Source organism: Cyanistes caeruleus, chromosome 2 (genome assembly GCF_971803275.1).
Source record: "Cyanistes caeruleus chromosome 2, bCyaCae1.hap1.1, whole genome shotgun sequence".
In the NCBI taxonomy this organism is placed as follows: Eukaryota; Metazoa; Chordata; class Aves; order Passeriformes; family Paridae; genus Cyanistes; species Cyanistes caeruleus.
The window spans coordinates 36,386,488-36,411,404 of NC_141702.1; the positions used below are offsets into that span (position 1 = coordinate 36,386,488).

A 24,917-nucleotide genomic window follows, 5' to 3' on the forward strand; every position below is an offset into this window, starting at 1 on the left:
CCCGGAACCGCAGCCGTGAGGGGACGTGGTGCTGCGGCGTCCGGGCCGCGCTGGCTGCGTCGGTGGAAATGCCCCTTCTGCGTCCCGGCTCGGCTCCGCATCGACCGCGGAGGTGATGGGGCGAGGTGCCTCCGGGTCTCGGTGGGTTTGAAAGCTGGGGGCTTGGAAAAGGGGCTTCCAGGACCCTACAGACCCAACGCACTCCCCGCCCAACAGACTTCACTCTAAGACTTTGGAGCATCTTGTTGATTTTCAGGATCATGAAATACTGAAATGGTGTCATATGTCAATTATTATTATTTTTGGCAAGAATTACCAGAAAGAGCTCGACTTGATTGCCACCTTTTCCATACCACAGTGACAGACAGGTATTTACATCAACTGTTTCTCTTCCACCTTGTTATAGGTGTAATACACTTGTGATAGAACTTTTAAGAACATATAGCTCAGAAAATATATAAATTAAAGTGGTCAGAATCTCAGCAGTCTCCATTTTGTTTCAGTACAAGCTGTAAATAAGAAACAACCTCTTATGTACTTCAGCATAAATTTGAAGTTTGTATCTGGCTCATATTGTCCCTAATTTCATCTGTGAAATGAATTGTTCTTAACTTCATGTTACTTTTATATTCTTCATAATCATCTTTTAAAAAATAATTTTTGTTTTGATGTGTCAGTTCCCTTTTCCCCACTTTTATTGAACAGCAATGGCAACAGTTAAAAATAAAAACATTTGAGTAGGTACTTATTTTTTGCCTCATCAAGTTCTCACTGTTACAAAATAATGTGTTTAAGTCTTTCCTGTTCTATTGCGTGGTGATGTAGTAACAGCAATAAGAAAGCAACTTTACCTCTCCTGAACAACTAGCAGATTTCCAAAGGGGCAAAGTGATTGTCCTTTTAACAGGACAAAGCACTATGGATAATATAAAGGATCATTAATGTATAGAGATGGGAAAAGATGGACAGATCAGACCCTGTGGTTCCCTCTTACAATGAAAGCACCCTAAGGTACATTAAATGGCCAACAACTCTTGATGACATTTCAGCATTTCTGGCTAAGAATGATCTGACCACTTGAGATGGTGAGTTGCAGGCACTGGCTGTTGTGTTCACAAACTGTTTTGGTCATAGTATGCCCCATCTTTCCTCGTCTTCTGGAGCCACCTTGCTGTGCAGATGGAGAAGGGCGTTGGGACAATTTGTCGCTAAATTGTGCCCTTCCCCAAAGTAGGAGAAAGGTATTTTCCATTCAGAAATCTGGATTTCAATGTAAAAAGTTCTGGAATCAATTTTAGTTGAAGATGTTTTTTCTAAATTGTATTATAACATGAATAGTATAAAATGGTAGTTCTTATGAGCTACTTAAGCATAATGCAGAGTTCAGCTTTGCTTTCTGGGCTCTGGCCTTTGACCCTTGGATGCACTTGCAGTGACATTTTATATAGTTCGAGGAGGAAGCACCTGCAGTTAATGTGAAACTTGGGCTTTCAGCTAAAAAAAGATGACAACTAAGCACTATTGAAAATGAGCTGAATAGACTTAAAGCAAGAGAAATACCCTGAAAGGAGGTTCACATTTTCCCCATTTAAGTAAGCTACAGAGCGGCCTGGCTGGGAGCTGGGGGAATTGCCATGAGGTATTGTGCAGAACCAGCAGTTCAAGAATGCTTTAGTTTTCAAATGTACTATTAGTTAAAAGTCAGAGCTGCAGGATGGGAATGCTGCCAGATGAAACTGCTGATTCCTGCAAGGTAGTCAGCATACAGTTAGAGATCTGGGGATTAATTCCCAACCCCACATGTCAGCAGCTGCTTGGGGCACATGAGGAGCTGGCACTGCAGAGCTCTTGCACGGTCAGTGTTGCCAGTCCAGAAGCAGCAGCCTCCTTCCTCTTCCTGCCTCTGGTTAAAAATACCCTTTGGATTTTTCATCTGCCTTTTGTTCAGACTTTTGCAGGAAGAAGCCATTTTGTACTAAAACTTGTAGGGTTTTAAAACCAGTCACCAAATATAGTAGCAAAATTGCAGTCAAATCCTACATGCTGGCAGCACTTCATGTAGCTTGTGTATCCTGTCATATGATCTAACTTGGTGAAAAAATAAACATGCTCAGCTGAAGCACTTAGAAACTGAAAGTTTGCCTGAACACTTCTGCAACAAAGATTTTGTTATTTAATGCCACACTGAATCTGTGCTGAAAGTTTTTACTCAAGTTATTTGTACATTTTTCTCTAGTTATTTTTGGATGAAAACCCTGATAGATCCACCTAGCTTCAGAGCAAAGTATCATTTAGGCCCTTTTAGTGCAAAAAAATATTACAAGTTTAATTACAGTCAAAAGGTTTGATAAAAGGAGTAATTTTTCAATTGAAGGTGTTTTTACTGTGAAAGAAAGGCCAAGTCAGAGTAAACATGCGAGCAGAAATCTGCTGAACACTAGCAGAGTATGGATACAGATTTCTGAGCTGATTCCTGAGGCTCACTTTATAGCTGATGGAGAGAACTGGGAATTCCTCTTGCCTGGAATGGATGTTAGCTGTTCACCAAACAAATCATGCTTTAAAAGTTCCTGGATTTTTCAGTTATCTTCAAAGGGAGATTAAGCTAAGTCCTCTGTGTTCTAGACCACCCTAATTAGGTATTTTTCTATGTATGTATGTATGTATGTACAGCTGCATCTGATATACATAGCTCTCTATACCTGAGAGAAATGGATCCTGCATTTCCCCTCAGTTTAGAAGAATTACAAGAATTGCAGTCAATATAGTCTCTTATTGTTAACAGTAAGATCCTTGAAGAACTGATTTTAAAGGTTCAAGAAGGGAGCTCAGCCAGTAGGAATGGGAATCAGAAAGGTCAACGTGCAGAGTTGGGGAATGCACACTAAGAAGTATCCAGCAGGAGCCCACAAAGAGGGAGTTACTCCAAAACCTCACATTTCTCTGGGAGGCAGAACACCTGACTGACACAGGGATTCAGTTTTTGTACAAAGGTCTGATGCGTCAGTGTTTGTTCTTACAAATCTCAGGGAATTATGCTAGGTAATGTGACACTGAACTACTATTTATTTCTCTGTGCAGGTCATATAATTGTATGAGATGAGTGTATAAATAGTTAGGTGATTACCTAAAGTCAGTTTAGAGTGGGGATTGTATGCTTTGTAGGCAGTCTTGTAAATTCAGCTACAAATTATTTATTCTAGAGAAGGTTTGAAATCACAGAAGCTTACGATAGTACAGTAGTTCTTTGTACAGAGTAATCACACCCTGCTTTTAGAAATTCACAACATGTAGAAGGGTTTGCCCCATTTATTATGCTAGCCTTTCAATACAGACAGTTGGCTGCAGAATTAAACTCTTAATGGAATTAAGAAATCTAATATTCATATGCCTATATTGTCAGTGGGAACAGATATGACTTACTTGCAAGAGAAATCATCATGGTACTCATGACTAATAGATTCTCAGCTTTTAAAATCCTGTGTGAATTCAGACATTGGAAATCTGGATTCAACAAGTGCACCTCTTCCTCATTGATAAAAACAACCATGGCATTATACGACCTATGCCCTGTAGCAGTTGCACAGATGGATGGTTCCTCTCAGGAAAGCAATTACTGTCTGTTCTTCAAGCTTAGTTCTAAGGCAACCATCTCACAAAATGGGGGGCTTTGGCAGCTGACTTTTAATTAGCATTATTTCAGAAATGAAGGTAGTGGGGAAAGAAGTTACCAGATTACTTTAATTGACTAAGCAAGCAAGTGCCTGATCTAGACCATTGATGCAGAGTTACTGTGGACTAACAAGATGTTTCACAATGTGAAGTCAAAATAAAGGTACATATTTTTCACCTTTTCTTTGCTCCCTGAAGAATGAGGAGAGTCACGCCAATTAGTTGACTCAGTCTTCTGGCGTCATTGCTGTAATAGTTCAGATGGTTTCCTGGTTCAGAAGACATGTGCAAAGAACCAAGTCAAAGCTGAAGCTGTGTCCAAGTGACAGCTGTTCATGACTCTGAACCTCCCTGATTTAGTTACTCTATCTTTAGCAGCTACAGATAATGGCAGAAATTTTCTCTGGTGCATATTCTTCACCATGCAAATTGCAGAGCATACTGGATAGCTGGAGGCAGTTGCAAACTATCAAGATTAAAAAATATTTTGTTCCTGTGCCACTATTTAAAGAGAAAAGACTGGCCATAGTCTTTGACCCATGCAGCCAGTTTTTCACTATCTCTTTAGGGCTTCAGGCCCCAGATTTTTTGTCACTTTTTCTGTATGTGACTTCCTCTGCACGTCCCTTCACTTTAACCTACTTCCATAAGCTTTCTTATGGGAAGGGAGCACCTGTCCTCACAGTTACACATCAGGCAGAGCCCAAGCAGTCAGGATTATGTCTGCTGGACTGCCTTTAAAGAGTCTTTCCACCCCATCCATTCCAAAACTGTTATGACTTTAATGTGCACTTGCATGTTCCTGCTTGCATACAGCTGCTTGTATACAGCTCTGACTGACTCAGCAATAGAAATAAAGGATTGGTGAGCAGGCTCTTAATTTAAAGCTCCCCAAAAAGCACTACATGACAGTCTGTGTAAGCTTACTGTGTCATTAACCAAGAATATTGAGTTACCAGCTCTCTTCACCAGCCCCCTGTAGATATCTGGGACACACAGGAGTTTCTCAATTGGTTGGTGGAAATCTGGGGCTTGATTCAACTGCACAGACATAAGCATCTGATGCTGTCTGAGATACCCTAAGGTACACCAGATATCCATACAGAGCAGAAAGGTATGGGATACTGGTGCCATTCTGAACAAAGCAGCAGCACTAGGCCAGGTGAAGTGCCTAGAGTGCCTTCAATGACACAAGGGATCCATGTGGACTAAAGCCCCAACCACAACAGTCAGGAGAGCCCAAAGAGTGGCTCTGCTGACCAAACACACCTACCCTCTGGCAAATTGCATTGCTCTCTGGGCTCCAGCTGACTGTACCAACCTCATCTCCACTGCCTGATACCAGGTCACTCTTTGCATTTTCAGCTGCTTGGGCTCTACAGCCCAGCCCTGGTAGGGCTCAATTCCAGAGCCTTGGTTTGGCACTCTCAGAGAAAGAGCTGCACAGCAGAGCCACACAAGGTACGACAGACCCAGAGATGGAGGTAGGGCTATTGACACACAGTCCAGGGAAAAGGCAGCAGTGTTAAAAAGGTGAAAAATGCAGAAAAGAAAAGGCAGAGAGTCCAAGATGGCAGTTTGGTGACACTTGAGCCAGAGAATACTCATCTGTTGTCTTGCATAGGGAGGTGAGCATGTTAATGCTTAGCCTAATAGCTTGCTACCTATATTAACCAATAAATTATTACTTTACACTGCTAAATTGTCTGTGTCTGCTTGCAAGCTTTTATTCCCATGCTGAAAGGTGTCTAACAAGGTGACTCATGGGGATGCAGACTTCAGAAGCTACTGTTATTCTGAAAGAGAAATAACAAAAGCTAAAAACAATTGTGCAGTCTGGTGTTGTCATAACTACTCAAATTATAGATTTATAGTTTGGATTTTTATGGAGACTATTAATGGTAGCAATATAAAAAGGGGAAGGAAGAAGGAAAGAACTTCTTCCATCCTGAGGAACTTTTATGAATGCACGTAGTTCATGGGAGCTGGAAGCTTTCATGGGAGAGGGTGTAGTGAGTAAAGCAGAAAGGCATTTATAATCTGTCAAGAGAGTACTAAATTTAAAGCCAATAATCAAGTTTCTGCATAATGGACTTTATGAAGAATGCAAAATTTGAATGACAACTGCTTCTTTATAGACAGAAAATGTGAAACTGAAATATGAAATTAAGTTACTGAAGGAACAGAGCTGGAAACAGTGCTGAGCAAGGGGAACAGGACTGGTGGGAGTGAGTTAATTTGTGTGTCTCTGCTGCAAAACTTGCATTCAGCACTTAGGATATGAGACCAAGACAACATGATGAATGGCATACTGACAGTTCAAAGAAATTGAAGCAGCTGCAAAGGGAGTATTGAAAGAGAAGCAATTTGTGGATCAGATCATTTGGCTCACCAGAGGACAATTCAGTCACTGAATAGGGCATTACAGAGAAACAAAGTATTCCAGAGAATTCCAGATAATTCCAGAGGAGGTTCCACTTCTCAGCACAGAGTTTGGAGACAAAGATGGTCCCAGGACCTTCTGATCTGGCACAACTGGATTTCCCAGAATGCACACCTCTTCTCTGTGTATACTGCTTTGGAAAAGCACTTGAAACAGGTTGCAATTCCCACAGCCCAGTTGGCTCTCCTTATCAAAGTAGCCCCAAACCCAGATGTAGATGTGCATAAGGGAGAATTCAATTCACAGCTGACTTAACCTCAGAACAAGCTGGAGTTGAATGATACCACTGCACAGGATGGTGGGGCTGCTAGAAACCCCAGAAGTGCTGCTGAAAGGTTTTAGGTTTATTGCTGGGGCATCCATCACTCCATTCAATTAGGCAGTTTATCAGCAGCACTAAGAGGAGCTCCAGCTGTAGAAGAGAGCTTGCAGCTCTAGTTGTGAAGGAGTCTGAAAGCACTACTGGCTCCCAAACTGTTTGATGATTGTTTTATCTGGATAACAGAAAGCTGAGGAAGCACTAGGCATGGGACTTGGGGTTTGTGTGGCGAGAAGTAAGGAGGCAGCCCAGTTTTGAGGACCAAGAATTTGCAGTGATGCCATGACTGAACTGGCTGAGTGGGCACCTACCTGACACATAAACACCTAAATGTAAACACGAGTTCATCTGGTCAGAAACTTGCAGTGCTGAGTTAAGACTATACCATTCCCTGATTCCCATCACTCTCGAGGAATTGACACACCACGACTTACATCCATTTTCACTGACAAACTGAGGTTCCTCTTGGATGTAGCCAGGCTGTTTGTTCTCCCTGTGCTGCTCTCCTGCTTTAGAATTCTTTTTGATTCCAGTGTGAATGTGTTCATATGGTTCATATGTTCATATATTTGTACTGACACTATGCTTCAGTTCAGCACAGTTCAGAATGGCTTTTTTAGTTTGCAGTGAATGGAGATAAAAACACAAAGGGTAAATCCTGCTATAATAGGAAAGGCAGCTTTGATGCTGTCCTGTTGCTCCCTGTCAGCTACTTGGACCTTTGAGGACAATGTGGTGAAACTGACCTCACCCACACCACTTCCTCGTGGCTGACCCTGTTGTGATAAGTCCAGTATCTTTCCTTGGTCTACATTTTCATGGAACCACAGAATCAATTCAGTTGGAAAAGACCACTGGGATCATCAAGTCCAACCTTTGGCTAAACACCACCTACTCAATTAGACAATGGCCCTAGGTGCTATGTCCAGTCTTTCCTTAAATATTTCCAGGGATGGTGACTCCATTACCTCCCTGGGCAGCCCTTTCCAATGTTTAATCACCCTTTCTGTGAAGAAATCCCTCCAAATATCCAACCTAAACATTTTCTGTAAGGCAGCTTGAATATACTGAAATGTTCTGGCCTACATGCTGTGCCTTTGACCACCCTGCATTTTTCTTGCCTCTCATGTTTGCACTCATCCATGTGTTTAATGCCAACGCTTCTCAATTTGGGCTAGTGCATGTTAGGTGTTAGCTTGCTTTTATTTATGGTTTGTTTTGGTTTGGTTTTTAGAGAAAGGATATCAATGGATTTTTTTGTCTTTTTCTCCTGCTATTCAGCAATTCTGAATTAAATAATCCCTCTTACTTGTAGCAGATCCAGGTATTCAGGGAAATATTCAGTAGCTATCTTCTCTGACAAGTCTCATGATCTTTTACCTTACAAAAAATATCTTAGTTTAGTCCAAGAGACATTGTGATAGACTGCTGCACTAGGAAGTTTTGTGCTGGACATATTTATATATTTTTAAAATTTTAAAATATGTTATGGACATGATTAAGAAATGTTTAAAATCTCACTGTGAACATAAACTGTAAATTCAATATGAATACATATTTTATGGCATGCATACAAACCAGGATTACATAAATATGTTGAATCTTTTCAGGGATATTAATAGCATGTAATGGATTTTACAATTGTGATGTTTTTGTACTCAGTATTTTTTCAGTAGATTTTAGCTCAAGACCTAGCTTGTGGCTCATAATGCCTACAAGCCAAAGGGAATAGGCTGGCAGGAACCAAGGAGACTGGGTATCAGACCTGGTTACAGCAAAATGTGAAATTCAGAGATAGGGAACTGAGAAAGGTAACACAGAAGATACCAGAGAGAAAACAAATTAAAAGCAGCAATCTGCTGCTGTCATTTTTAAATGTAGCTATTTGAAGATACGTGCATGAGCTAATATGCAAATATTAATACAGTGAGAAATCAAGTGGGATGTCAACCATATGCCACCATATAAGAGGAGCCCAAAAGAACTTTCCAACCAAGCTTATTTCTCATTTTCCTCACAGCTGAAATGGGAGAATTTGATGTGTTTATCTGTAATTGAGTAAATTCACATGCAGCTATTGATAAACATTTAGAATCTGAGTAAGAAATTTTGATGTTAATGTATCTGTCCATCAAACAGGACAAAGCTGCAGCACAAAATTCATGACCTGATGGCATGTACATCATTCAGTACAAAAACAGGAAAACCTCAGTGTTCAATTTAAGAAAAGAAATATTCTACAATGACTACTGCAAATGGCAGCACAGTAAATATGTCATTAAAGCAAACATACATCTATAGTTGCTACTGTATACAATGACAAGGGTTATTTTCTTTAACTCCTCCACTTAATCTGATGCATATAAAAATGGAGAGAGCTCGTAGGTTAACATTTCTTTTAAAAACTGCTGCAGTACTTTGACAGAATGAACTCCCTTAGTATCAAACCATCAGGAGTGCAGTTAAAAAAACACTGAGTTTTTTGTTTTAGTGGGGAAAAAAAACTCTATCATTAAACATGAGATCTCAAATGATCCATTTGGATTATGCTTTATCAGAGTAATTTGCTCCTGTCAATTACACTTCCATGCTAATGCACAGCATGTTGGTAATCGCCAGATTTCAGAAACATATTCCAGCACTGTAATATTTTAAATAGCCATTCCAGTGCATGCTCAAAGGTGCATTTGAACTCTTTAGAGAACCCCTCACACACTCTGAGCTGCTGCCTGTTGAATTACTTACAGGGATTTCCTCAACTATAACAAGTTCTTGGAACCAATATTTTATGGTTATCTAGCTCCTGACTTTAAAATGTCTACAGGATACTAAATTGGTTTGGGTTTATTGTAAACCAGTGTTTTAAAAAGATGTGGCTTATTCATTAATGGTCCCTAACATTTCTAGTCAACTTCAATTATAAATAAGAAATGGAAACTCATGGATCAGGTACTTTAGAAATACTGGACTATCTGGAAAGTAATTACTTCTTCCACAGTTTCTCATTTTAGAAAAGGTATGTCAACACTGCTTTAAGTGGCTCTTGTAGCACATGGGGTATTTAATTTCTTTAAAATAAAAACTAGAATCTCAATAAAATTTTAATTTTTTTAAAGTAAAAACAAGCTTTAAAATGTTCTTAAAAAGAACCTTGCATTCCTCTGTCAGTGCTCAATCACTTCAGCTAAAACAGTAGAAAATGATTACTCAAAAGTGAAATGAGTCATCACCTAACCTGAAAATATCAAAGTTAAACACTAAAACCTATGAATTTTTAACATTATTTCAATTTTATATTTGAAAAATAAGTAATCTGATGAAAATTACACTTACTCTAATATCCAGTTGGAAGTTTTATGTTTGCTAAAGTCACCTTCACTAAATTATGCTAGAGAGTCTGTTGCAAATTCTAGAGGAGACTATGAGAGATCATAGTTCATAATCTTAAACAAGTTGATGGTCTCTAATACAAGGCCATGCATGGCTACATAGAACTCACACCAAATATATGGAAGCTACATTTAGTTATGACTCATACCATAGCCACTATGATGAGATAATTTACACACATTTAAAAAAAAAATCTGGCCCAGCCTGGTAGGTGTTCTTAGTCCCACATAGCGATCTACAGCTGGTGGGGTGAAGGGAGAACAAACACTTTGAGCCAGTGGGGGAGCTCAACAAAATGAAAGACAATCATATGGCCAGAAATTACGGCAGCCCTTCAACCAAAGTCCTGTGGATGGAAAGCTGCCAAAAGGTGTCTCTTACCCATCACTGCTTCGGTGAACTCTGAAAACAGCTTTGCATTACTTTAACTGAGGGGCTAGTCAGAAGAATCGCCCTCAACTAAGATGATGTGTGGTGACAGCACCAAAAGGAATTTGAACTCTGTGTTTTCAAAACACTCTGATTTGACTACAGCTGCTGTCACTGTTCTTCACACCAGCATCAGGATCAGTGGTTTTCACTATTATCAGTATTTCTTACCTTCCTGAGCCCCTAGGACTGCATTACTTCTCACACAACTCTTGCCTATTGGTTCTATCTTCCTGCCTGCCTCCAGAGCTATTTTGGCTAGAGGCAGATTAGCTGTGAATAAAGTACATTTGTCCTATCCTGTTTCTGGTTTAAAGCAAGCTGCCTCTCATTCTGGTCAAGTTCTTCTCACTCCCAAAAGCTGCCAACAAAACCATTGGACTGTGCATACGCTTGGTAAAAATTAGAGCTTCCCTTCCATCCAGAAATTGTAATTTTGTATCACTAATTAAACAAAAACGCTGAATACAGAACATGAAAAATTTCTTTTTAGGTTTGAGAGTGCTCTGCTGTCCTGGCTGATCCTGTGGTAAATCTGCCCATGTTCAATATTAAAATAAAAAGTAGTGATGTACGCTGATTATTACAGCAGGTAGATTGTCCAGTCCTCATTTTAATGGTCTTGTCTTGATTTCAATGACAGATGTACCCATGTTAGAGGGAATCAGAACCCAGTGGTCACACCTTTATGACTTATCAGTACATCAGAAAGCCAGGGTGGAAATACATACAGATTCTTCATTGCGCCAACTGTACATGTGCAGGGTCTCAACACAAACTTAGCAATGTAAATCCAGCCATAAAGATACAACAAACTCCTCTGAAGCCTTATAAAAATACCAGTGCAACATAGAGCCATTTTACAAAACAATCATCTTTATAGAAAGGTATTTTAGTGGTATATGCTGAGGTAAATAATAAAACCAGACCCAAGAGAGGGCATGACCAGTGTTAAAGAGAACTCCAGATGAAATTTGGCCAAAAGCCTGTTTTACAAAAGCTAATATTTACCTACCAGTTACGATTCCTGGTAAGTTGCTTATTGCTGTAATACTTCAATATTATTCTTCAGTTTACAAATTGAAAAATATATGAAATTAGATCTGTATGAATGTTAGGTATTAGCTGTCAGAAATTTAAAAAGGCATTGTACCAAGTTTTCTTAATTGTTTACTAACCAATTTGATTGTAGCAGGTAAACAAACTACAGCATACATTTTACCTGACACCATGCATCAAAATCACCATAAAAACTAAGTTTATCAAAGTCCAAGTCCACAAGGAAAACATGAAAAAGTGCAAATTATGTACCCAGTATTTCTGTCACAGCTGTTTTTTCTTAATATGGCATGAAAAAGGTTTACAGCATATATTAAGAAAATTCTTACAAGTGCTCACCTCAATGTTTATATATACAACATTTTGCTCAAAGTGCTCACTATATGAAAAAAAACTGATTGGATAAAAATATTTAAACAGTGCTTTCTGAACGTTCAGGGAAAATTCATATAATACATCAGTCCCATTTGTTTTCCTCTTCACTCAGTGCAATGAGATGCAGAAGTCACATCAACTTCATGAAAACTTTGCTTGCCACATTTCCAGAAAACCTCAGTTACAGTGGCATTCTTGGTGTCCCATTAGGAGTGGGTCTTTTATTTTTTTGCAGGTGGCTTTGATGTTTTCGAGATCTTACTACTTTCATTCTTACTTCAAATACTTCTTGTATGGCTTTTCGAAAACAATGGAAATTGTAGTCTATTAATCCTACAGAGACAGAAATGTTTTACATATTAATAAATACATTCATATAAAGTAATGAAAACATTGCTTATATTCTATGTTTAGTGAAATACCATACTCTCTGTCTGGAGGTCATATTTAGTGAACTGTCCAGGAATTTTTTCTGTGCTAAGCAAAAGCACATTTGATAAATACTAATAATTCAGTAAGCATTACAGCTTGATACTGTGTCTGCTATTAAATATACTTGTAAGTTTTAAGAGAAAACAAATAGAAGTTCATTGGCAGATAACAGATCCTTAATTTAATAAAAGGCTTTGAATAAGTGCTCAGTATACTAGAAGAAAAACTGAAATCTTTCATAAAATATAGTGTAATTTTGGAAATCTGCTTTACAGGGTAACAGCAATAAAAATAAGTAGCATCTATTAATCAAGAAATGTTCATTTTTTGCCAATACATAAACTTTGAGATAGATACTTGATAGAACTATTACCAAATCTCAGCCAGCTATATTTCATCTTACACTGTAATTAAAATGTAACACAATAGACATGCTATTAGATTAGATACTTACATAATAGGCAGATAACATTACCCATGTCAGTGGGCTGAATGTGATCCCACAGAAAAGCTGTAAAGCCATATTGGTAGTCAATTGGAAGACTTACTGAGTGCTACAATTCTGTAATACCACAATACAATTTTAGAATTTTGGTACTGAGCTCATGACCTCATTCAATGTTAATGCCATAAGCTTTCTTAACTCAAATACTGCATTATTTTCCACTTCAATTTCCCTAACAGGAGATACATATTTCTAAGTGGTTTAAATCCACCATGCTACACATTGGTTTTTTTCACAGGAATTGTTTTCTGTCTCCTTGCAGTTCAGACAAAATATTACTTGGAATTTATGAGGCACAAAAAGCCCATCTCCATTATAATACCAGAACCTTACTGCAGAAGAGTGCAGGCTACCAAGTGTCCCAGCTCTGCAGATAAAACAATCTCCCACAGTTATGGACAAACCCTAATGGATCTTTATTCAACATGATGTCTTTCTGAAACAGTGCTGTTAGTAAGTATGCAGAAGTAACTTTTTATGCATGTAACAGAAAGTGACTACATCCAACATTCATAAGCAATAAAGGTGGTAGGGGTATGGAAGAGACATTTGACCAATTTAAGTGCTATCAAAAGCTCAATACGCTGTCAAACAGCCCAGCAGGCAAGTGCTGCTTTCACAAACACACCACCACTGACTGGTGAAATTACTATCACAAGATGGGGCACACAAGCCTAAATGACAGCTTGCTCTTCTACTGCTGTGTTTTGGTCTCAGGGCATGTCAGAAACACCAGCAAATCAGTGACCATTGTGCCAATGAGCAGAGAGGTCATGAACTAAGGGTTCACTATCAACTTTGACCAGGGTCAAAATAACAAAGAAATTTTATGCACTTTAACTGCAAAATATTAAAGCACTCCTAAATAGAACTAGGTCCTAAATATGCAATTTTTCAAAAGCTTTCTTTCAGATGTAAGAAAAGCAAGAACATTCTATCCGTCTCAAAAATTTTCCCTTGGTTACGGCAGGCAAGCTGTTCCAAAGGTTTATGCTGATGTCAACAGGTACAAATCAGTGTCAGTCAAGATAAATTAACATAGTCTACAGTTGGAGGTGGAAGCTTTACTGCACTGGATGTAAACTTTCAAATGCTTTCATATCAGGAAGTTGTCAACTACGTTTATGCCATCATCCCATCTTAATACCTGCACAAGTACTTTCATCCCTTTAAAAATGTTATGTAAGCTTTATCACGCTGGACTTACCTCAATATTTATGATACAGTTAGAAACTGTTATCAGCTAATAACAACCTTGGTTATTCATTAACTCACTAATATAAAGGAAAATTGATGCAATACTAGAAAAGGGGAAAATACCTTTTCTCTCAAAGCTTTCTTCTCTGACAAAACAAACAAGAGCAAGGAATTTTGTCACCTCTTTTAAATAAAGGACAGTTGTATTATTCAGTTTTATGATTGCCATTGATTCTTTGTCATAAGGAGTTCCAGTGCCATCATCTTTAAGCCTAAAGAGCAATATTCAAACAAACAAGAAAAGATAAGACACCAGATTAGCTAACAAAAGTACTGTTACATTGGTTCTCTCAAACCAAAGAATCTCAAACTTTATAAAATCTTCCTTTTAATCTTTCAAGGAGACTCTTCCAACTACACACTACATAAACTCAGATGACAAAGAGATAATTTGTTTATCCCATCACACACCAAACCTTAGATCTGGGACTAGAAATACGATTGTTTGATTGCCAAGTGCCTGAACTGGAACCTTATTTTTTCTTCTGTAAGTTACCACCCATTTACCACAAGGCTGCTTTTCTTTTAATCAGTGCTTTGTATTATGACTTAACCATAAACATGTGAAACAGTAGGTCTGTACTGCTAACTGCAAACCCAGTAACCTTGCTTGAGCAGTAGCAGCTGACTGATAGTTTAAGACATCATGAGACTTTCCTCATGAGATGTTGGTTTTTGCAACATCATATTATGAAAAGAGATTTCTCATTCATAGATGTTGAGTCGTGATGATCACTGTATTATGTTTTTTACATTGTAACATTGTAATTTTATTCTCACTCCTGAATGCACACACAGATATTGTTGAATGGATAGTTATCACCAACCTCCCAGAACAATTAGTCTCGATAATATACTAAAGTGGCAAGTTCCACAGATGCTCCAAGAACAGAGGACAAGAGATGAATTGTAATATCATGTCTTTAGTCTGTAGCTAAAAAGTGGCAAGCAGATCTCTGGTGATAAATGCTAAATGGCTATGCAACCACAGTGGCAGAATGATATTTTGTAAATAAAGAGCCCCACAAGTGGTGTTGAACAGATAATTATTAAATGCACATTCCTTTGAGCTACATAGCAGAAATCTTTCTCCTTACAAAAATCAGCATCCTTTATTTTATACCTCTATAAAAAAAGTTCTTACATAGTTGCTGAAGTGATGACTCCAAAATCTGAAACACACAGTAGAACATACTAACTTCAGAGATTTTAGGTTAAGTATTCAACAGTTTATTGTTCCAGTGCTTATTGCACATCTGCACCAGGACTCTCTCTTGTACCTTCTCTAAGAGTGCAAGAAGTCTGTGAGTGGGTACAAATGCAAAGCTACTCCAGCCTGCCACTCTCTAAGCATGTTGTGCATTGCCCTGCAAGTGTGAGCATCTTAATGTGCTAATTCTTAATGTGCCACTGCCTTTCCCAGGAATGGCTGGCATTACATTTGGCCAAGGGCCAAGACACTGAACACATAATTTGCAAGGAGATGTACATGCCAGCCCCAGGAGATTACCACTTGCTAATGTACAAGAAGGAGAAACTGAAAAAAGCCCAGAAAAGTCATGTAGGGAATAGGGGACAAACAGAAAACTGAAGTGAGAGTGAAACAACTCTTTGAGGCTATTAGAGGCCACTGGCTATTAAATAAAGATAAATATGGCCCCACTTCTTTTTAAAACAGGAGACATCTTTCTGTTGATTTCAACCCTAGGGAACAAAATGATGATGATTCCTTTTATTTTAGATTGGTTTCTTCCCACTTCTTCCTCCAAATTAAATTATTAGCATAGAAAGAGGAAGATGCTCACAAGAGAAACTGAATAAGGAGTGATGCTTGTTGCTGGGAAGGATCGGTCCCTCAGAAGCCAGATGTGTCCTCCTCCTCTGTCCTGGGAAATTACCCATTCTCATTATTGTTTATACCCACATCACCCACAATTTTGAGGCTATTCAGATTCTCAGTACACAGTTTTATAGAAAACATTCACAATTTACTTACCCATATATACAAGAAATGTCAATCACAACATCTATCATATCACAGCAGAGCTCGTAAGTTTGCATATCCACTGGAGTGCTGTCTGTTGCGATATAGATCTTACTGACTACATCAAATAAAAATGCTTTTTCAATCCCAGAATTCTATTCAAGAGAAGAAAAAAAGAAAAATAAAGTGGAATCCATGTTTTCAAATTAACCCCAAGCTTTTCTGTTCCCTTACTTGCCTGTTATATAAAAAGGCTAGGCTAAAGAAATTAAATTGCAATCAAGGTCATTTTGAAAGAACTACATACAGCACTATTGTATTTGTATTTGTATTCATATTTGTATTTCTATTTGTATTTGTTGTATTTGCTCACAAACCTTCCAACAGTTTCTGACTGAGCAGACATGATGCCACGGGACACTCTCAAACTTCTCCACTGTAATCTGGAGAGATTACATTTCTTTTCAGTGGAAAATGAGGGAGGGCAAATGGGGAGTAGAAAAATCTTCCAAGTTCAAGCTTTTGGAGTTTTAATTATAGCAACAGACATAAAAGAAAGCTGTAATCTAAAGTTATTCTAGCTGGGCATATGAGAAGATAGAAACAAAGGAAAGAAAACACTGATGGGCAAAGAAGACAGTATTATTCAGGAACTGATTTCTCATTGCAGTCTGTAGCTGTTCTACTGTCTGGTTCTGTAGAACATCATTTAGGATCACAGGAGTGAGACCAGTGTTTTGATGGTGCCGTCAGGTTTCATGTAGCACTGGTGGTTAAAGCCATGTTTAAAATGCTAAGGCTTGCTAAAGTGATGACAGCTATGTTCCTGTCATCCTGCCAAGCTGATTAAGACACTCTCCATACTGAAGATGTATCGTATTCACAGCTCTGAGAAGCTAGCCAGGACTGCTGGCTCTTACTCTTTTGTGTAGATAAGGTAAACTGACATAAACCTCTGCTTCCTGGAAAAAAAAAAAAAAAAGGTGTACTGCTTAATTGAAAACAGTAGCTTTTCTGGCTGATGTCAAGGGATTACACCTGCACAGCTCTCCCAGCATGAAAAAAAGGGCAATTTTCCAGTAGTGCTAAAGCACAAGCTATAAAATACCCTTCAGTATCCACCTATATGGGAATACAAAAAACCTTCTCCATCCAACTGAATTGTCTCTATATATATGATTCCCATTTTAACATGATTTGGGACTGCTGTCACAGTAGTTCTGTAATGACCAAAAACCACACTGAAAATCCCTAATAAGTTTTAGTAGTTTCAGCTTATTTTTGCAGTTACAGAACTTTTCCAATTTTTCTTCCTCCTTTTCTAAATCAACTATTTAACACATAGTTAAATAACTAAAGGGGCTGTCCTGTTTTCCATATTTCCTGAAATAGGCAGAAAAACTTCCAACACTAGATATGCTATTCAACAATGGACAGCAGTATTTTGGGCATTTTCTTCTTAAAGAGTTGTCATTCTTCCATCACGGCAGACAGAGCTAAGGCTGCAAACATCCATTAGTAATAACAGAGTATAGAGGTGAATTTCTTGCATTTCATAATGGAAAAGACCCTCTGAGTGGCATATTTCAGAAACTCAGTAATAAAAAAATATTCAAAACAAAGTATACACTGTGGATACCTTAGGTAGATGGGCTGAAGCACAGGATGTACAAGGAGAGTCTCAGAGAAATGGCTTTGTTCAACCTGAAGAAGAGAAGACTCATTGCTACCTACAGATACCTAATATAAGGGTTCAAAGAAGTCAGAGCCAGAGCCAAACTTTTCTCAGAGCTACAACGTTGAAGGACAGAAGCCAAAAGGCACAGGCTGGAATTCTGACTTAATACAAGAGAAAAAAAATTAACGTAAGAGTGGTGAAGGATTGGGAGCATGCTGACCTGAGAGTCTGTAGCATTTGTATCCTTCCAAATGCACAAAGCTGAACTGGACCCAGCCATAACCAGCTTGCTGTAACTGGCCTGACTGAGCAGCAGCTGACCTCTAAAGGTATCTTTCAGCCTACAGGGTTCTATGAGTCTGTATTCTTTGAGCCCAAAGAACAAAAATGTATGCATATTTATGCTGGTTGTTCTGGCCACATATGGGAGTTCTGTAATTTTGCTTTTTAAAATAGTAATTCTGACAGCACCTCACACAGTTCAACAGATGCTGTCAATGAAGATTAATTACAAGACTCTCTTGAAATACCATGTAAATACATAGCTGTAACTCATTGCCAAAATTGTATTTGAAAATACAAGTTATTTCAGACAGAAGAAGCTGAAACTTGAGCCCCACAGTGCCATTCATGAGAAGCCAATTACAAAGTTTTGTATTACACAGAGACATAGCAACAATTTCAGCTGTACAGGTAAGATGCACTTTAAATTATTAAGATGACAGTAACAATATAGTAACATTTAACAATGAGAAGTGATTTTTTCATCTCAGAGCTCCAGGTGCTGCAGCCTGCCTGTACTTGCTGTCACATTTCAGAAAGTTTTCTGAACGTTTGCCATGAACACCTTGAGACGTTTGCCGTGCCAGCAGTTACACCTGCTGGTTAAGGGCAGAAATTCGTCTCTTAAACTCTGCTTGTTTTCAGTTACAACTGATCCATCATGATAGGACATGCTGAGAAGCTGCATGTATTTTCTTCTTTAGAACTTTGTATGGTGACAGAAACCTCTACAAAACGGTGGGATGGACTGCCAGAAGTAGTAACCACTAAATTTACCCACATGCCTTCAAATATTTAATTTGTCAGGGATTTTAGTACAACTGTAACCAAAAAAATCACAGGATTTCCCATAATGTTTGTGTGAAAACTACTGAACACCCCACCCCCCACCCGCTATCCCCTTAGCCTGCAAAAAAAAACCCAAACAGAAATTGTAGAAAAAATAGTAACAAGTCATAAAAAACCAGGAAAAGGTGGATAAAAAGTAGTATTCAAAGAGACATTTTATCATTAATGCTGAGGGGAAATGACAATAAGAAATCAACTGTTTCTGTTACTAGAGCTGGTAGGTTCCTTACTGAATGAAAGGCTGCCATTGATTAAATGAGAGCGGGGTCTGAATGAGCAACAGTTCTCTCTGACACAACCCTACAGTCTGCAGAGAAGATGCAACATGTGCTAAAAGCATTCTGAATCAATGTAAGAATATTCCATGGTTAATCTAAACCAAGAGAGTCATTGTGAAAAATCTGCAATGAATATATGGGATTTTATTTTGGATAGGTAAAAACCACGAGGTACTTGAAATTCAAACCATTTTTCTCAGCTATATGGGGTGTGATGATGTAGAAGACAGTTTCTATTCCTTAAATAGAACGGGCTCAGTAAAAGTCGTACTCCTCCAATTCCTAGGATAGGTAAAAGCAGACCTGTCTTTTTCTGTCTTTCATGTATAAAAGTAAATCAGAATTTGGCCCTAAAAAGTGACTCTCAAAAGAATTCAAGAGGATATTGCCAGTCACATCCAGTTAGTAATGAATTTTGGACAATTATTTAAACAGGCCTTACATCACACAGATTTCATTAATTAATTTTAAGCACTACATTTGAATTTACAGATTACAATATTTAAAACATTAAATTATCAAAACTATACATGATTTTATTTTTACTGTAATTGTTGGTTTTAATACATACTTTTTAATATCCCCCAAAACAAATCAAACAACCCTCAAATGAAAATTTGCTTTCCCATGTCACACAACTTGATTGGTTGATAAGGCCACAGTAATTAAGAAACAGGCATCCTTCTATATGAAGCTGGTAAGTATGTTAGCCAGGTAAGAGTAACATGGATTTTGAGAGGCAGTTATTTAATGACTTACAAGCAGTTACATTAAAGAATGCAGAAGCAGTATTATATATACACTGATGGTTCCTCAAACATGCTCACACACTGTGGCATTGTAAACTTGGGCAAAAACCTGCTTTGAACTTAGGGGTGATCGCAGATCTATTTTTGCAATCATCAACTTTTTGTGTTGGAAATCTCTGTGGCATAAATGAAAGCACTTCCTCATGAATGCTGCTGCAAAACCAAAATTAGAACACTAATACACCCACACCCTGATATCCAACACTAACTTCCTGAGGTAAGGCACGACCAAATTCCTTGCCAAAATTTGTTGTTACTAAGTTGTCAAGGTAGAGAGGCACCCCCTAACTAATTGTATGTGGGAGAATGATTTAATCATCCTGTGGTTGCAAATAGTCATCCTGAGTCTTTCTAGAGACAGAAGATACTTGTAAAAACAGCAAGCATGCTGAGGACATAATGATGCTGCTACCCGTGTCTCTAGGTCAGTAAGAAACTGGAGCAAAGAAACTGGGACTTTCCCATACTGAACAGGGACACCTCCCCCACTTTTCTGGACTTCACATTTATTTGAAATACTCACTCTTCCTTAAAAACTATACCTGATATTCTAGGTATGATTGGAGCTGGGTGCTCCAGACACAGAAGCATCTGCCATCAGTCATTCAGGAAGCTGCCTATGCTCAGTTCATGTGGAGATTCTGTACAAAACCTTCACCAACTTCAAACAGTGAGGAGATTCCATACAGAACTGACTCACAATGACTGACTGGAATGACTCTGGCACAAGGAATACTATTATTCAGCCAGCTTTCTCTCTCAAACTGTGTGCCAAAATCACTCTCTAATTGCTCTAGAACAGTTGTCATGATTTCTTTGTTACCTCTCTGTTGTGGAGTTTTGACACTACATGATAATAACTGGTATACAGTCTAGCTGTTTTGGAAGAAACAGATCTTTGTAGCAAACTATTCATTATGAAAAAGTATAAATATGCTGTTTAATAGTAAGAGAAGTCTTGGAATGACCTTCCTCTATTCCTAGCTTTTCCTTTCACATCTAACTTTTATCTCTCTCCATTTTCACACTGAGAAACCATGAAGTCTAATTTTATCTAAAAGGCCGTTGAATGATATTAAATAATTTCTTATGCAAAAATCATAAAAAGACATAACAATGTATCTTGCTTGGAAACTGAAGCTTCAGTGCTAGATGCCAAGTTCAAAATTAGAATACTGTGAGAAAGGGTGCCATTTTTTGAGCCACTATGACCTGATTTAACAACCACTGAAATAGGGAATTTCCCCTTTTCATAATCTACTTGCTGTGCTCCCCTTCACTCACTGCCCCATGTTTCCATCTCTTACCTTGTGTCAGAACAAGAACATGTTGGACACCTCCATCACCTGTTTTTAACTAAATTAAACAGTGCATAAGTGCATGGTATAGGAACCCCAATGAGAGAACAGGTGAGTGTCAGAACCAGTACAAAGGAAAGGAAGGGATCAGACATACAGGAAGAGTGGAGCAAGCGATCTCTTGCACAGTAACAAATCACTAGATATACAAAACTCCCCAACTGGCCTTCAGAGTAACTATGGAAGCGGTGAAAGTCATGGTGGACTCTACATCTAAAGATTTCTCGACATAAGATTTTCTTAAGCTCGGTAAAGTTCTGATACAAAGTACAATTAATTCTGGGAAGCACCACAGACAGCTCCCCGTATGAGGTCAGACTAGATTATGTTCCTTTAAATACTTACTCATACAAGTTTTAAGTGCAACTTAAATACATGCAGCACAGACTTTTGCAACATTCAGATTGATGCTATGAACAGAAAAGTGGTGGTTGCTAACCCATTTTATGTGACTCAGGAAATATAACTATAAGAATCTCAGCAGCTCATCAATGCTGTATAATAGACATGAAGGTGAGGCCAAGCTGCATGGAGGTGCATTTTCAACTAAGTTCTGATAATTTCTCTGAGAGTTCACACTGCTCATGATCTCTAAGAAGGCAGTGAACAGAGTATCTGAACATGCATGTTGGACATAGCCAGATCTACAGACAAAGGTTATAGTAAGTACTTACTGAAATAAAGATGTTAAGCAGGTTTTCCAGTGTTGGGAGCTGTGGAATCAGTTTCTGTACCACTTTGCTAAATGCTTCAAATATAGAATGATCATATATGCTTGTCAGATAAAAGCTGGAAAAAAATGTCACCACATTTTCCTTTTAGCCACATACTGTGAACATGATGTACCTTTCATAATATGAGTGAAATAAAATATTGTCAGACAGTAATTGCAATTACCCCCCTGTCATCTAAAGTCCTGATATGATTTGAGCACAGGACTTCATCTCTATACTAAAAAAATCCCAACCTAGATACTGAAACCTAACCTAGAACTTGATACAGAACATTTTTAATGCAACTCCCATGCTGACATTCTTACAAAACATATTTATCAAATTTCAGGAGAGGAGTATTACTGAGTATGTCTGTTGTGATCTACTTTTTGAAAGTTGTGGACACATTTATCAGTGCAGTGATGCAGTCAAGTAGTTAAGAGCTCTAAAGAGCTGGCATGTTCATAAGCAGGTCTCTCTTTTTAATATATTTGTACTTGGCTTTAAAGTGCTAAGAAAACCATGACAACTTGATGTCCTCCGGTTCCCAGCCTGCAAAGTCCACTAGTTGTCACTATTTGCTACAGTAACCCATTTTACCAGAAGACACAAAGCAAAGATACAGCACAGGTTTTCCCAAGCTGCTCCAAGCAGGCTGGAGCAGTGAGGATGAGTGACTGGGAGGGGACCATATGGCAGAGAGCTTTCAAAGAAGGCAAAAGTGATGTAGTTGAATATACCCTCCACTGCCTGGAACTTTACCGGTTGTTGTCACTGTCCAAGCCAATTTATCTCAAGACAGCAACTGCAGCAAAAACTGATAGGATTCTGGCATGTTTGTCATCTGTAATTAAGCAGCTCTCCTTGTTTCCCTTCAAGACAGCAATCAGAAATAGGATACTTTGGCTCAGGTCAAATACAGTATCTCTGATTATCCCTTTCCTTCATATGTCATAAGCCTATTGCCTGCTACTTAAAGAGGACAGAAAATGCTAACTCATCAAATAAGCTGCTCAGCACTTTAGCATTCTCTACCCAGAAACTTTTCTCACCTGAGGTGAATCTTTTCCAATCCAGCATCTGCAAGGTCATCATTTGCCCTCTGGTGAATATCCCTTTGTGTTTCAATCTTGTGATCATCAGATAAACCATCCACTTTATGGATAAAGATTTCAAAGTTGATATCTGGATTCACTTTATAGGCTCTGGTCACAGTAAGATGCAGCCGAGCTAATGCTTCCATATAATCATCCTAATAAAGGAAAAAGAAGAGCTATGAGTTAGGAAAGTATTTAAAAATATATATATATTAAATTTTATGATACTTATTTTTAGAGAGTACTACAGCTCAACAACAGCTTGATTTTTTTTACTGTTTTATAAGTAAAAGCCTGAGCCTACATCCAGCATGTGCACCAATCTCATGCTGTCAGCACTAAGGAATCTGAGCAAGAACCTTGAGATGTTAAAACAAATTAGTTAACTTCCGAACACACTGCAGAGAGATTAAAAATAGCCAAGCAGCTCTTCAGGTTTTAATGACTTCTTTTAATGTGTATTTGTGATACAGATTGTTTATTTGCTTTGAAAAAACCTGTGCTTTCCAACCCATTTGTCTGTTGCTTAAGGAAGAAAAGAAAAAAAGTAGCTTAATGCCCCTTTTTTTTTTACCTGAGAATCAATAACAAATATCAGTGCTCCAGTGCCTCTGAAAATCATCTCATAATCAAACGTAGGGTCAAAGAAGTCAATTTGCCCAGGAAAATCCCATATCTGAAAGTTGACAAAGGAGCTGTTGGAAACATCCTCTCTGCAGATCTTGTTTGTGCTCTCCAAGAAGAGAGTCTCATTCGGCGACATTTTGTGAAAGACAACTTTCTGAATGGATGACTTTCCACTTCTTCTCAATCCCATGAGCAGGATTCTTGGTTTAACTTCAGTACTGAAGGGATCATTGAAATCCAAAACTGAATAAAATCACACAAGAAGAAAAGGAATATACTATGGCAATATAATTAGCAACTACCAGATAACATGCATTTGATGTTTATTTTCATGAAATTTTTATATGAATTTATGCAAATGTTGCCAATGTTTAAGCTTAGAGAGAAGTGCTACAGGCATTTTGACTTGAATTATTTGCCCCTTAGGGTATACTATCAGAAAATCTACTTCTCACCTCCAAGACAGAAACTGCAGAAGGTTTGACTGCTCTGTTTGCATGCGAAAAATCTGTTATCACACATAGACATTTTAAAATACCTAATTTTACTCTAATTAACACTATGCCACATATATTCTTCTTTAAAAGAGTATCATCTGATAACAAATACCCTTTTCAGCAGATAGCTACATGCTGCAGGAATGGAGTAGGTCTGTGTTAAGTACCTCTGCATGATCTTTCTACCTGAGGGCTTCCTTTCTCTAAAATCAAACAACCAATAAAAAAATAAATAAATGAAATGCAAGGAGCTACAAGAAGAGTTGAACTCATCAGGTACACAATGCTTCAGTGTTGGAACTTACAGTACTGAGCTCATGAGTCCTTTTCTAAGGTGCTTTGGATTTCACCTGCTGCTCAGTAATTTGTGTTACAATCTGTAAAGGTTTGTTATCCAATAAATAAGATTACAGCATATCATCTGCCTAGTTGCAAATAGAAAGGCCTGGGAACACAGAAGTTTAATTGTGTTACCTACCCCAGTTTGAAACTAGCACCACTTTTTCTGGTGCTGATGCAGTTATATCAGCATCAAGTAGTTCCAACAGTAAACTGTGCTGTTATATCTGTAAGAACATGAATGTATAGCTATCCATTCCTGCAGACACACCAATTTTAGCTTCAGATATCTCAAATTGAAACACCTAAAGCAGTCTAAATGCATAAAGTTGGCCTGTAACTTTGAAATGTTTTTTGGTGCTGAGGTGAAATGGCACTGCCCTTTTATGTGAAAAGTTTTGAAACATGTCTGTGACTCTGCAGTATCAAACACAAGCAGCACAAAAAAATGAGTTGTCAGTGCTAAATCCACTGAGTACAACTCAGAGTACACAGAGGTCAGGTTTAAAACACTATCACACAACA

At 38.2% G+C, this 24,917-nt stretch overlaps 1 protein-coding gene and 1 long non-coding RNA gene across 2 annotated transcripts in view; one reads left to right on the forward strand and one right to left on the reverse strand.

Annotated features, from left to right (window-relative positions):
- On the forward strand, positions 1-16,483 carry LOC111925732 (uncharacterized). The gene is made up of 4 exons (XR_015283022.1): positions 1-141; positions 257-368; positions 12,887-13,077; positions 13,526-16,483. It is a non-coding gene; the product is annotated as an uncharacterized LOC111925732 (long non-coding RNA).
- RRAGD (Ras related GTP binding D) overlaps positions 10,847-24,917 on the reverse strand; it is a 19,739-nt gene continuing 5,668 nt past the window's right edge. The window contains exons 2-7 of the mRNA XM_086876524.1: positions 23,504-23,799; positions 22,885-23,084; positions 21,794-21,908; positions 15,878-16,020; positions 13,945-14,093; positions 10,847-12,020 (exon numbers count right to left, since the gene is read on the reverse strand). Coding sequence (XP_086732650.1) covers positions 11,869-12,020; positions 13,945-14,093; positions 15,878-16,020; positions 21,794-21,908; positions 22,885-23,084; positions 23,504-23,799 — 1,055 coding nt within the window. The 3' untranslated portion in view covers positions 10,847-11,868. The remainder of the gene's footprint in view (positions 12,021-13,944; positions 14,094-15,877; positions 16,021-21,793; positions 21,909-22,884; positions 23,085-23,503; positions 23,800-24,917) is intronic.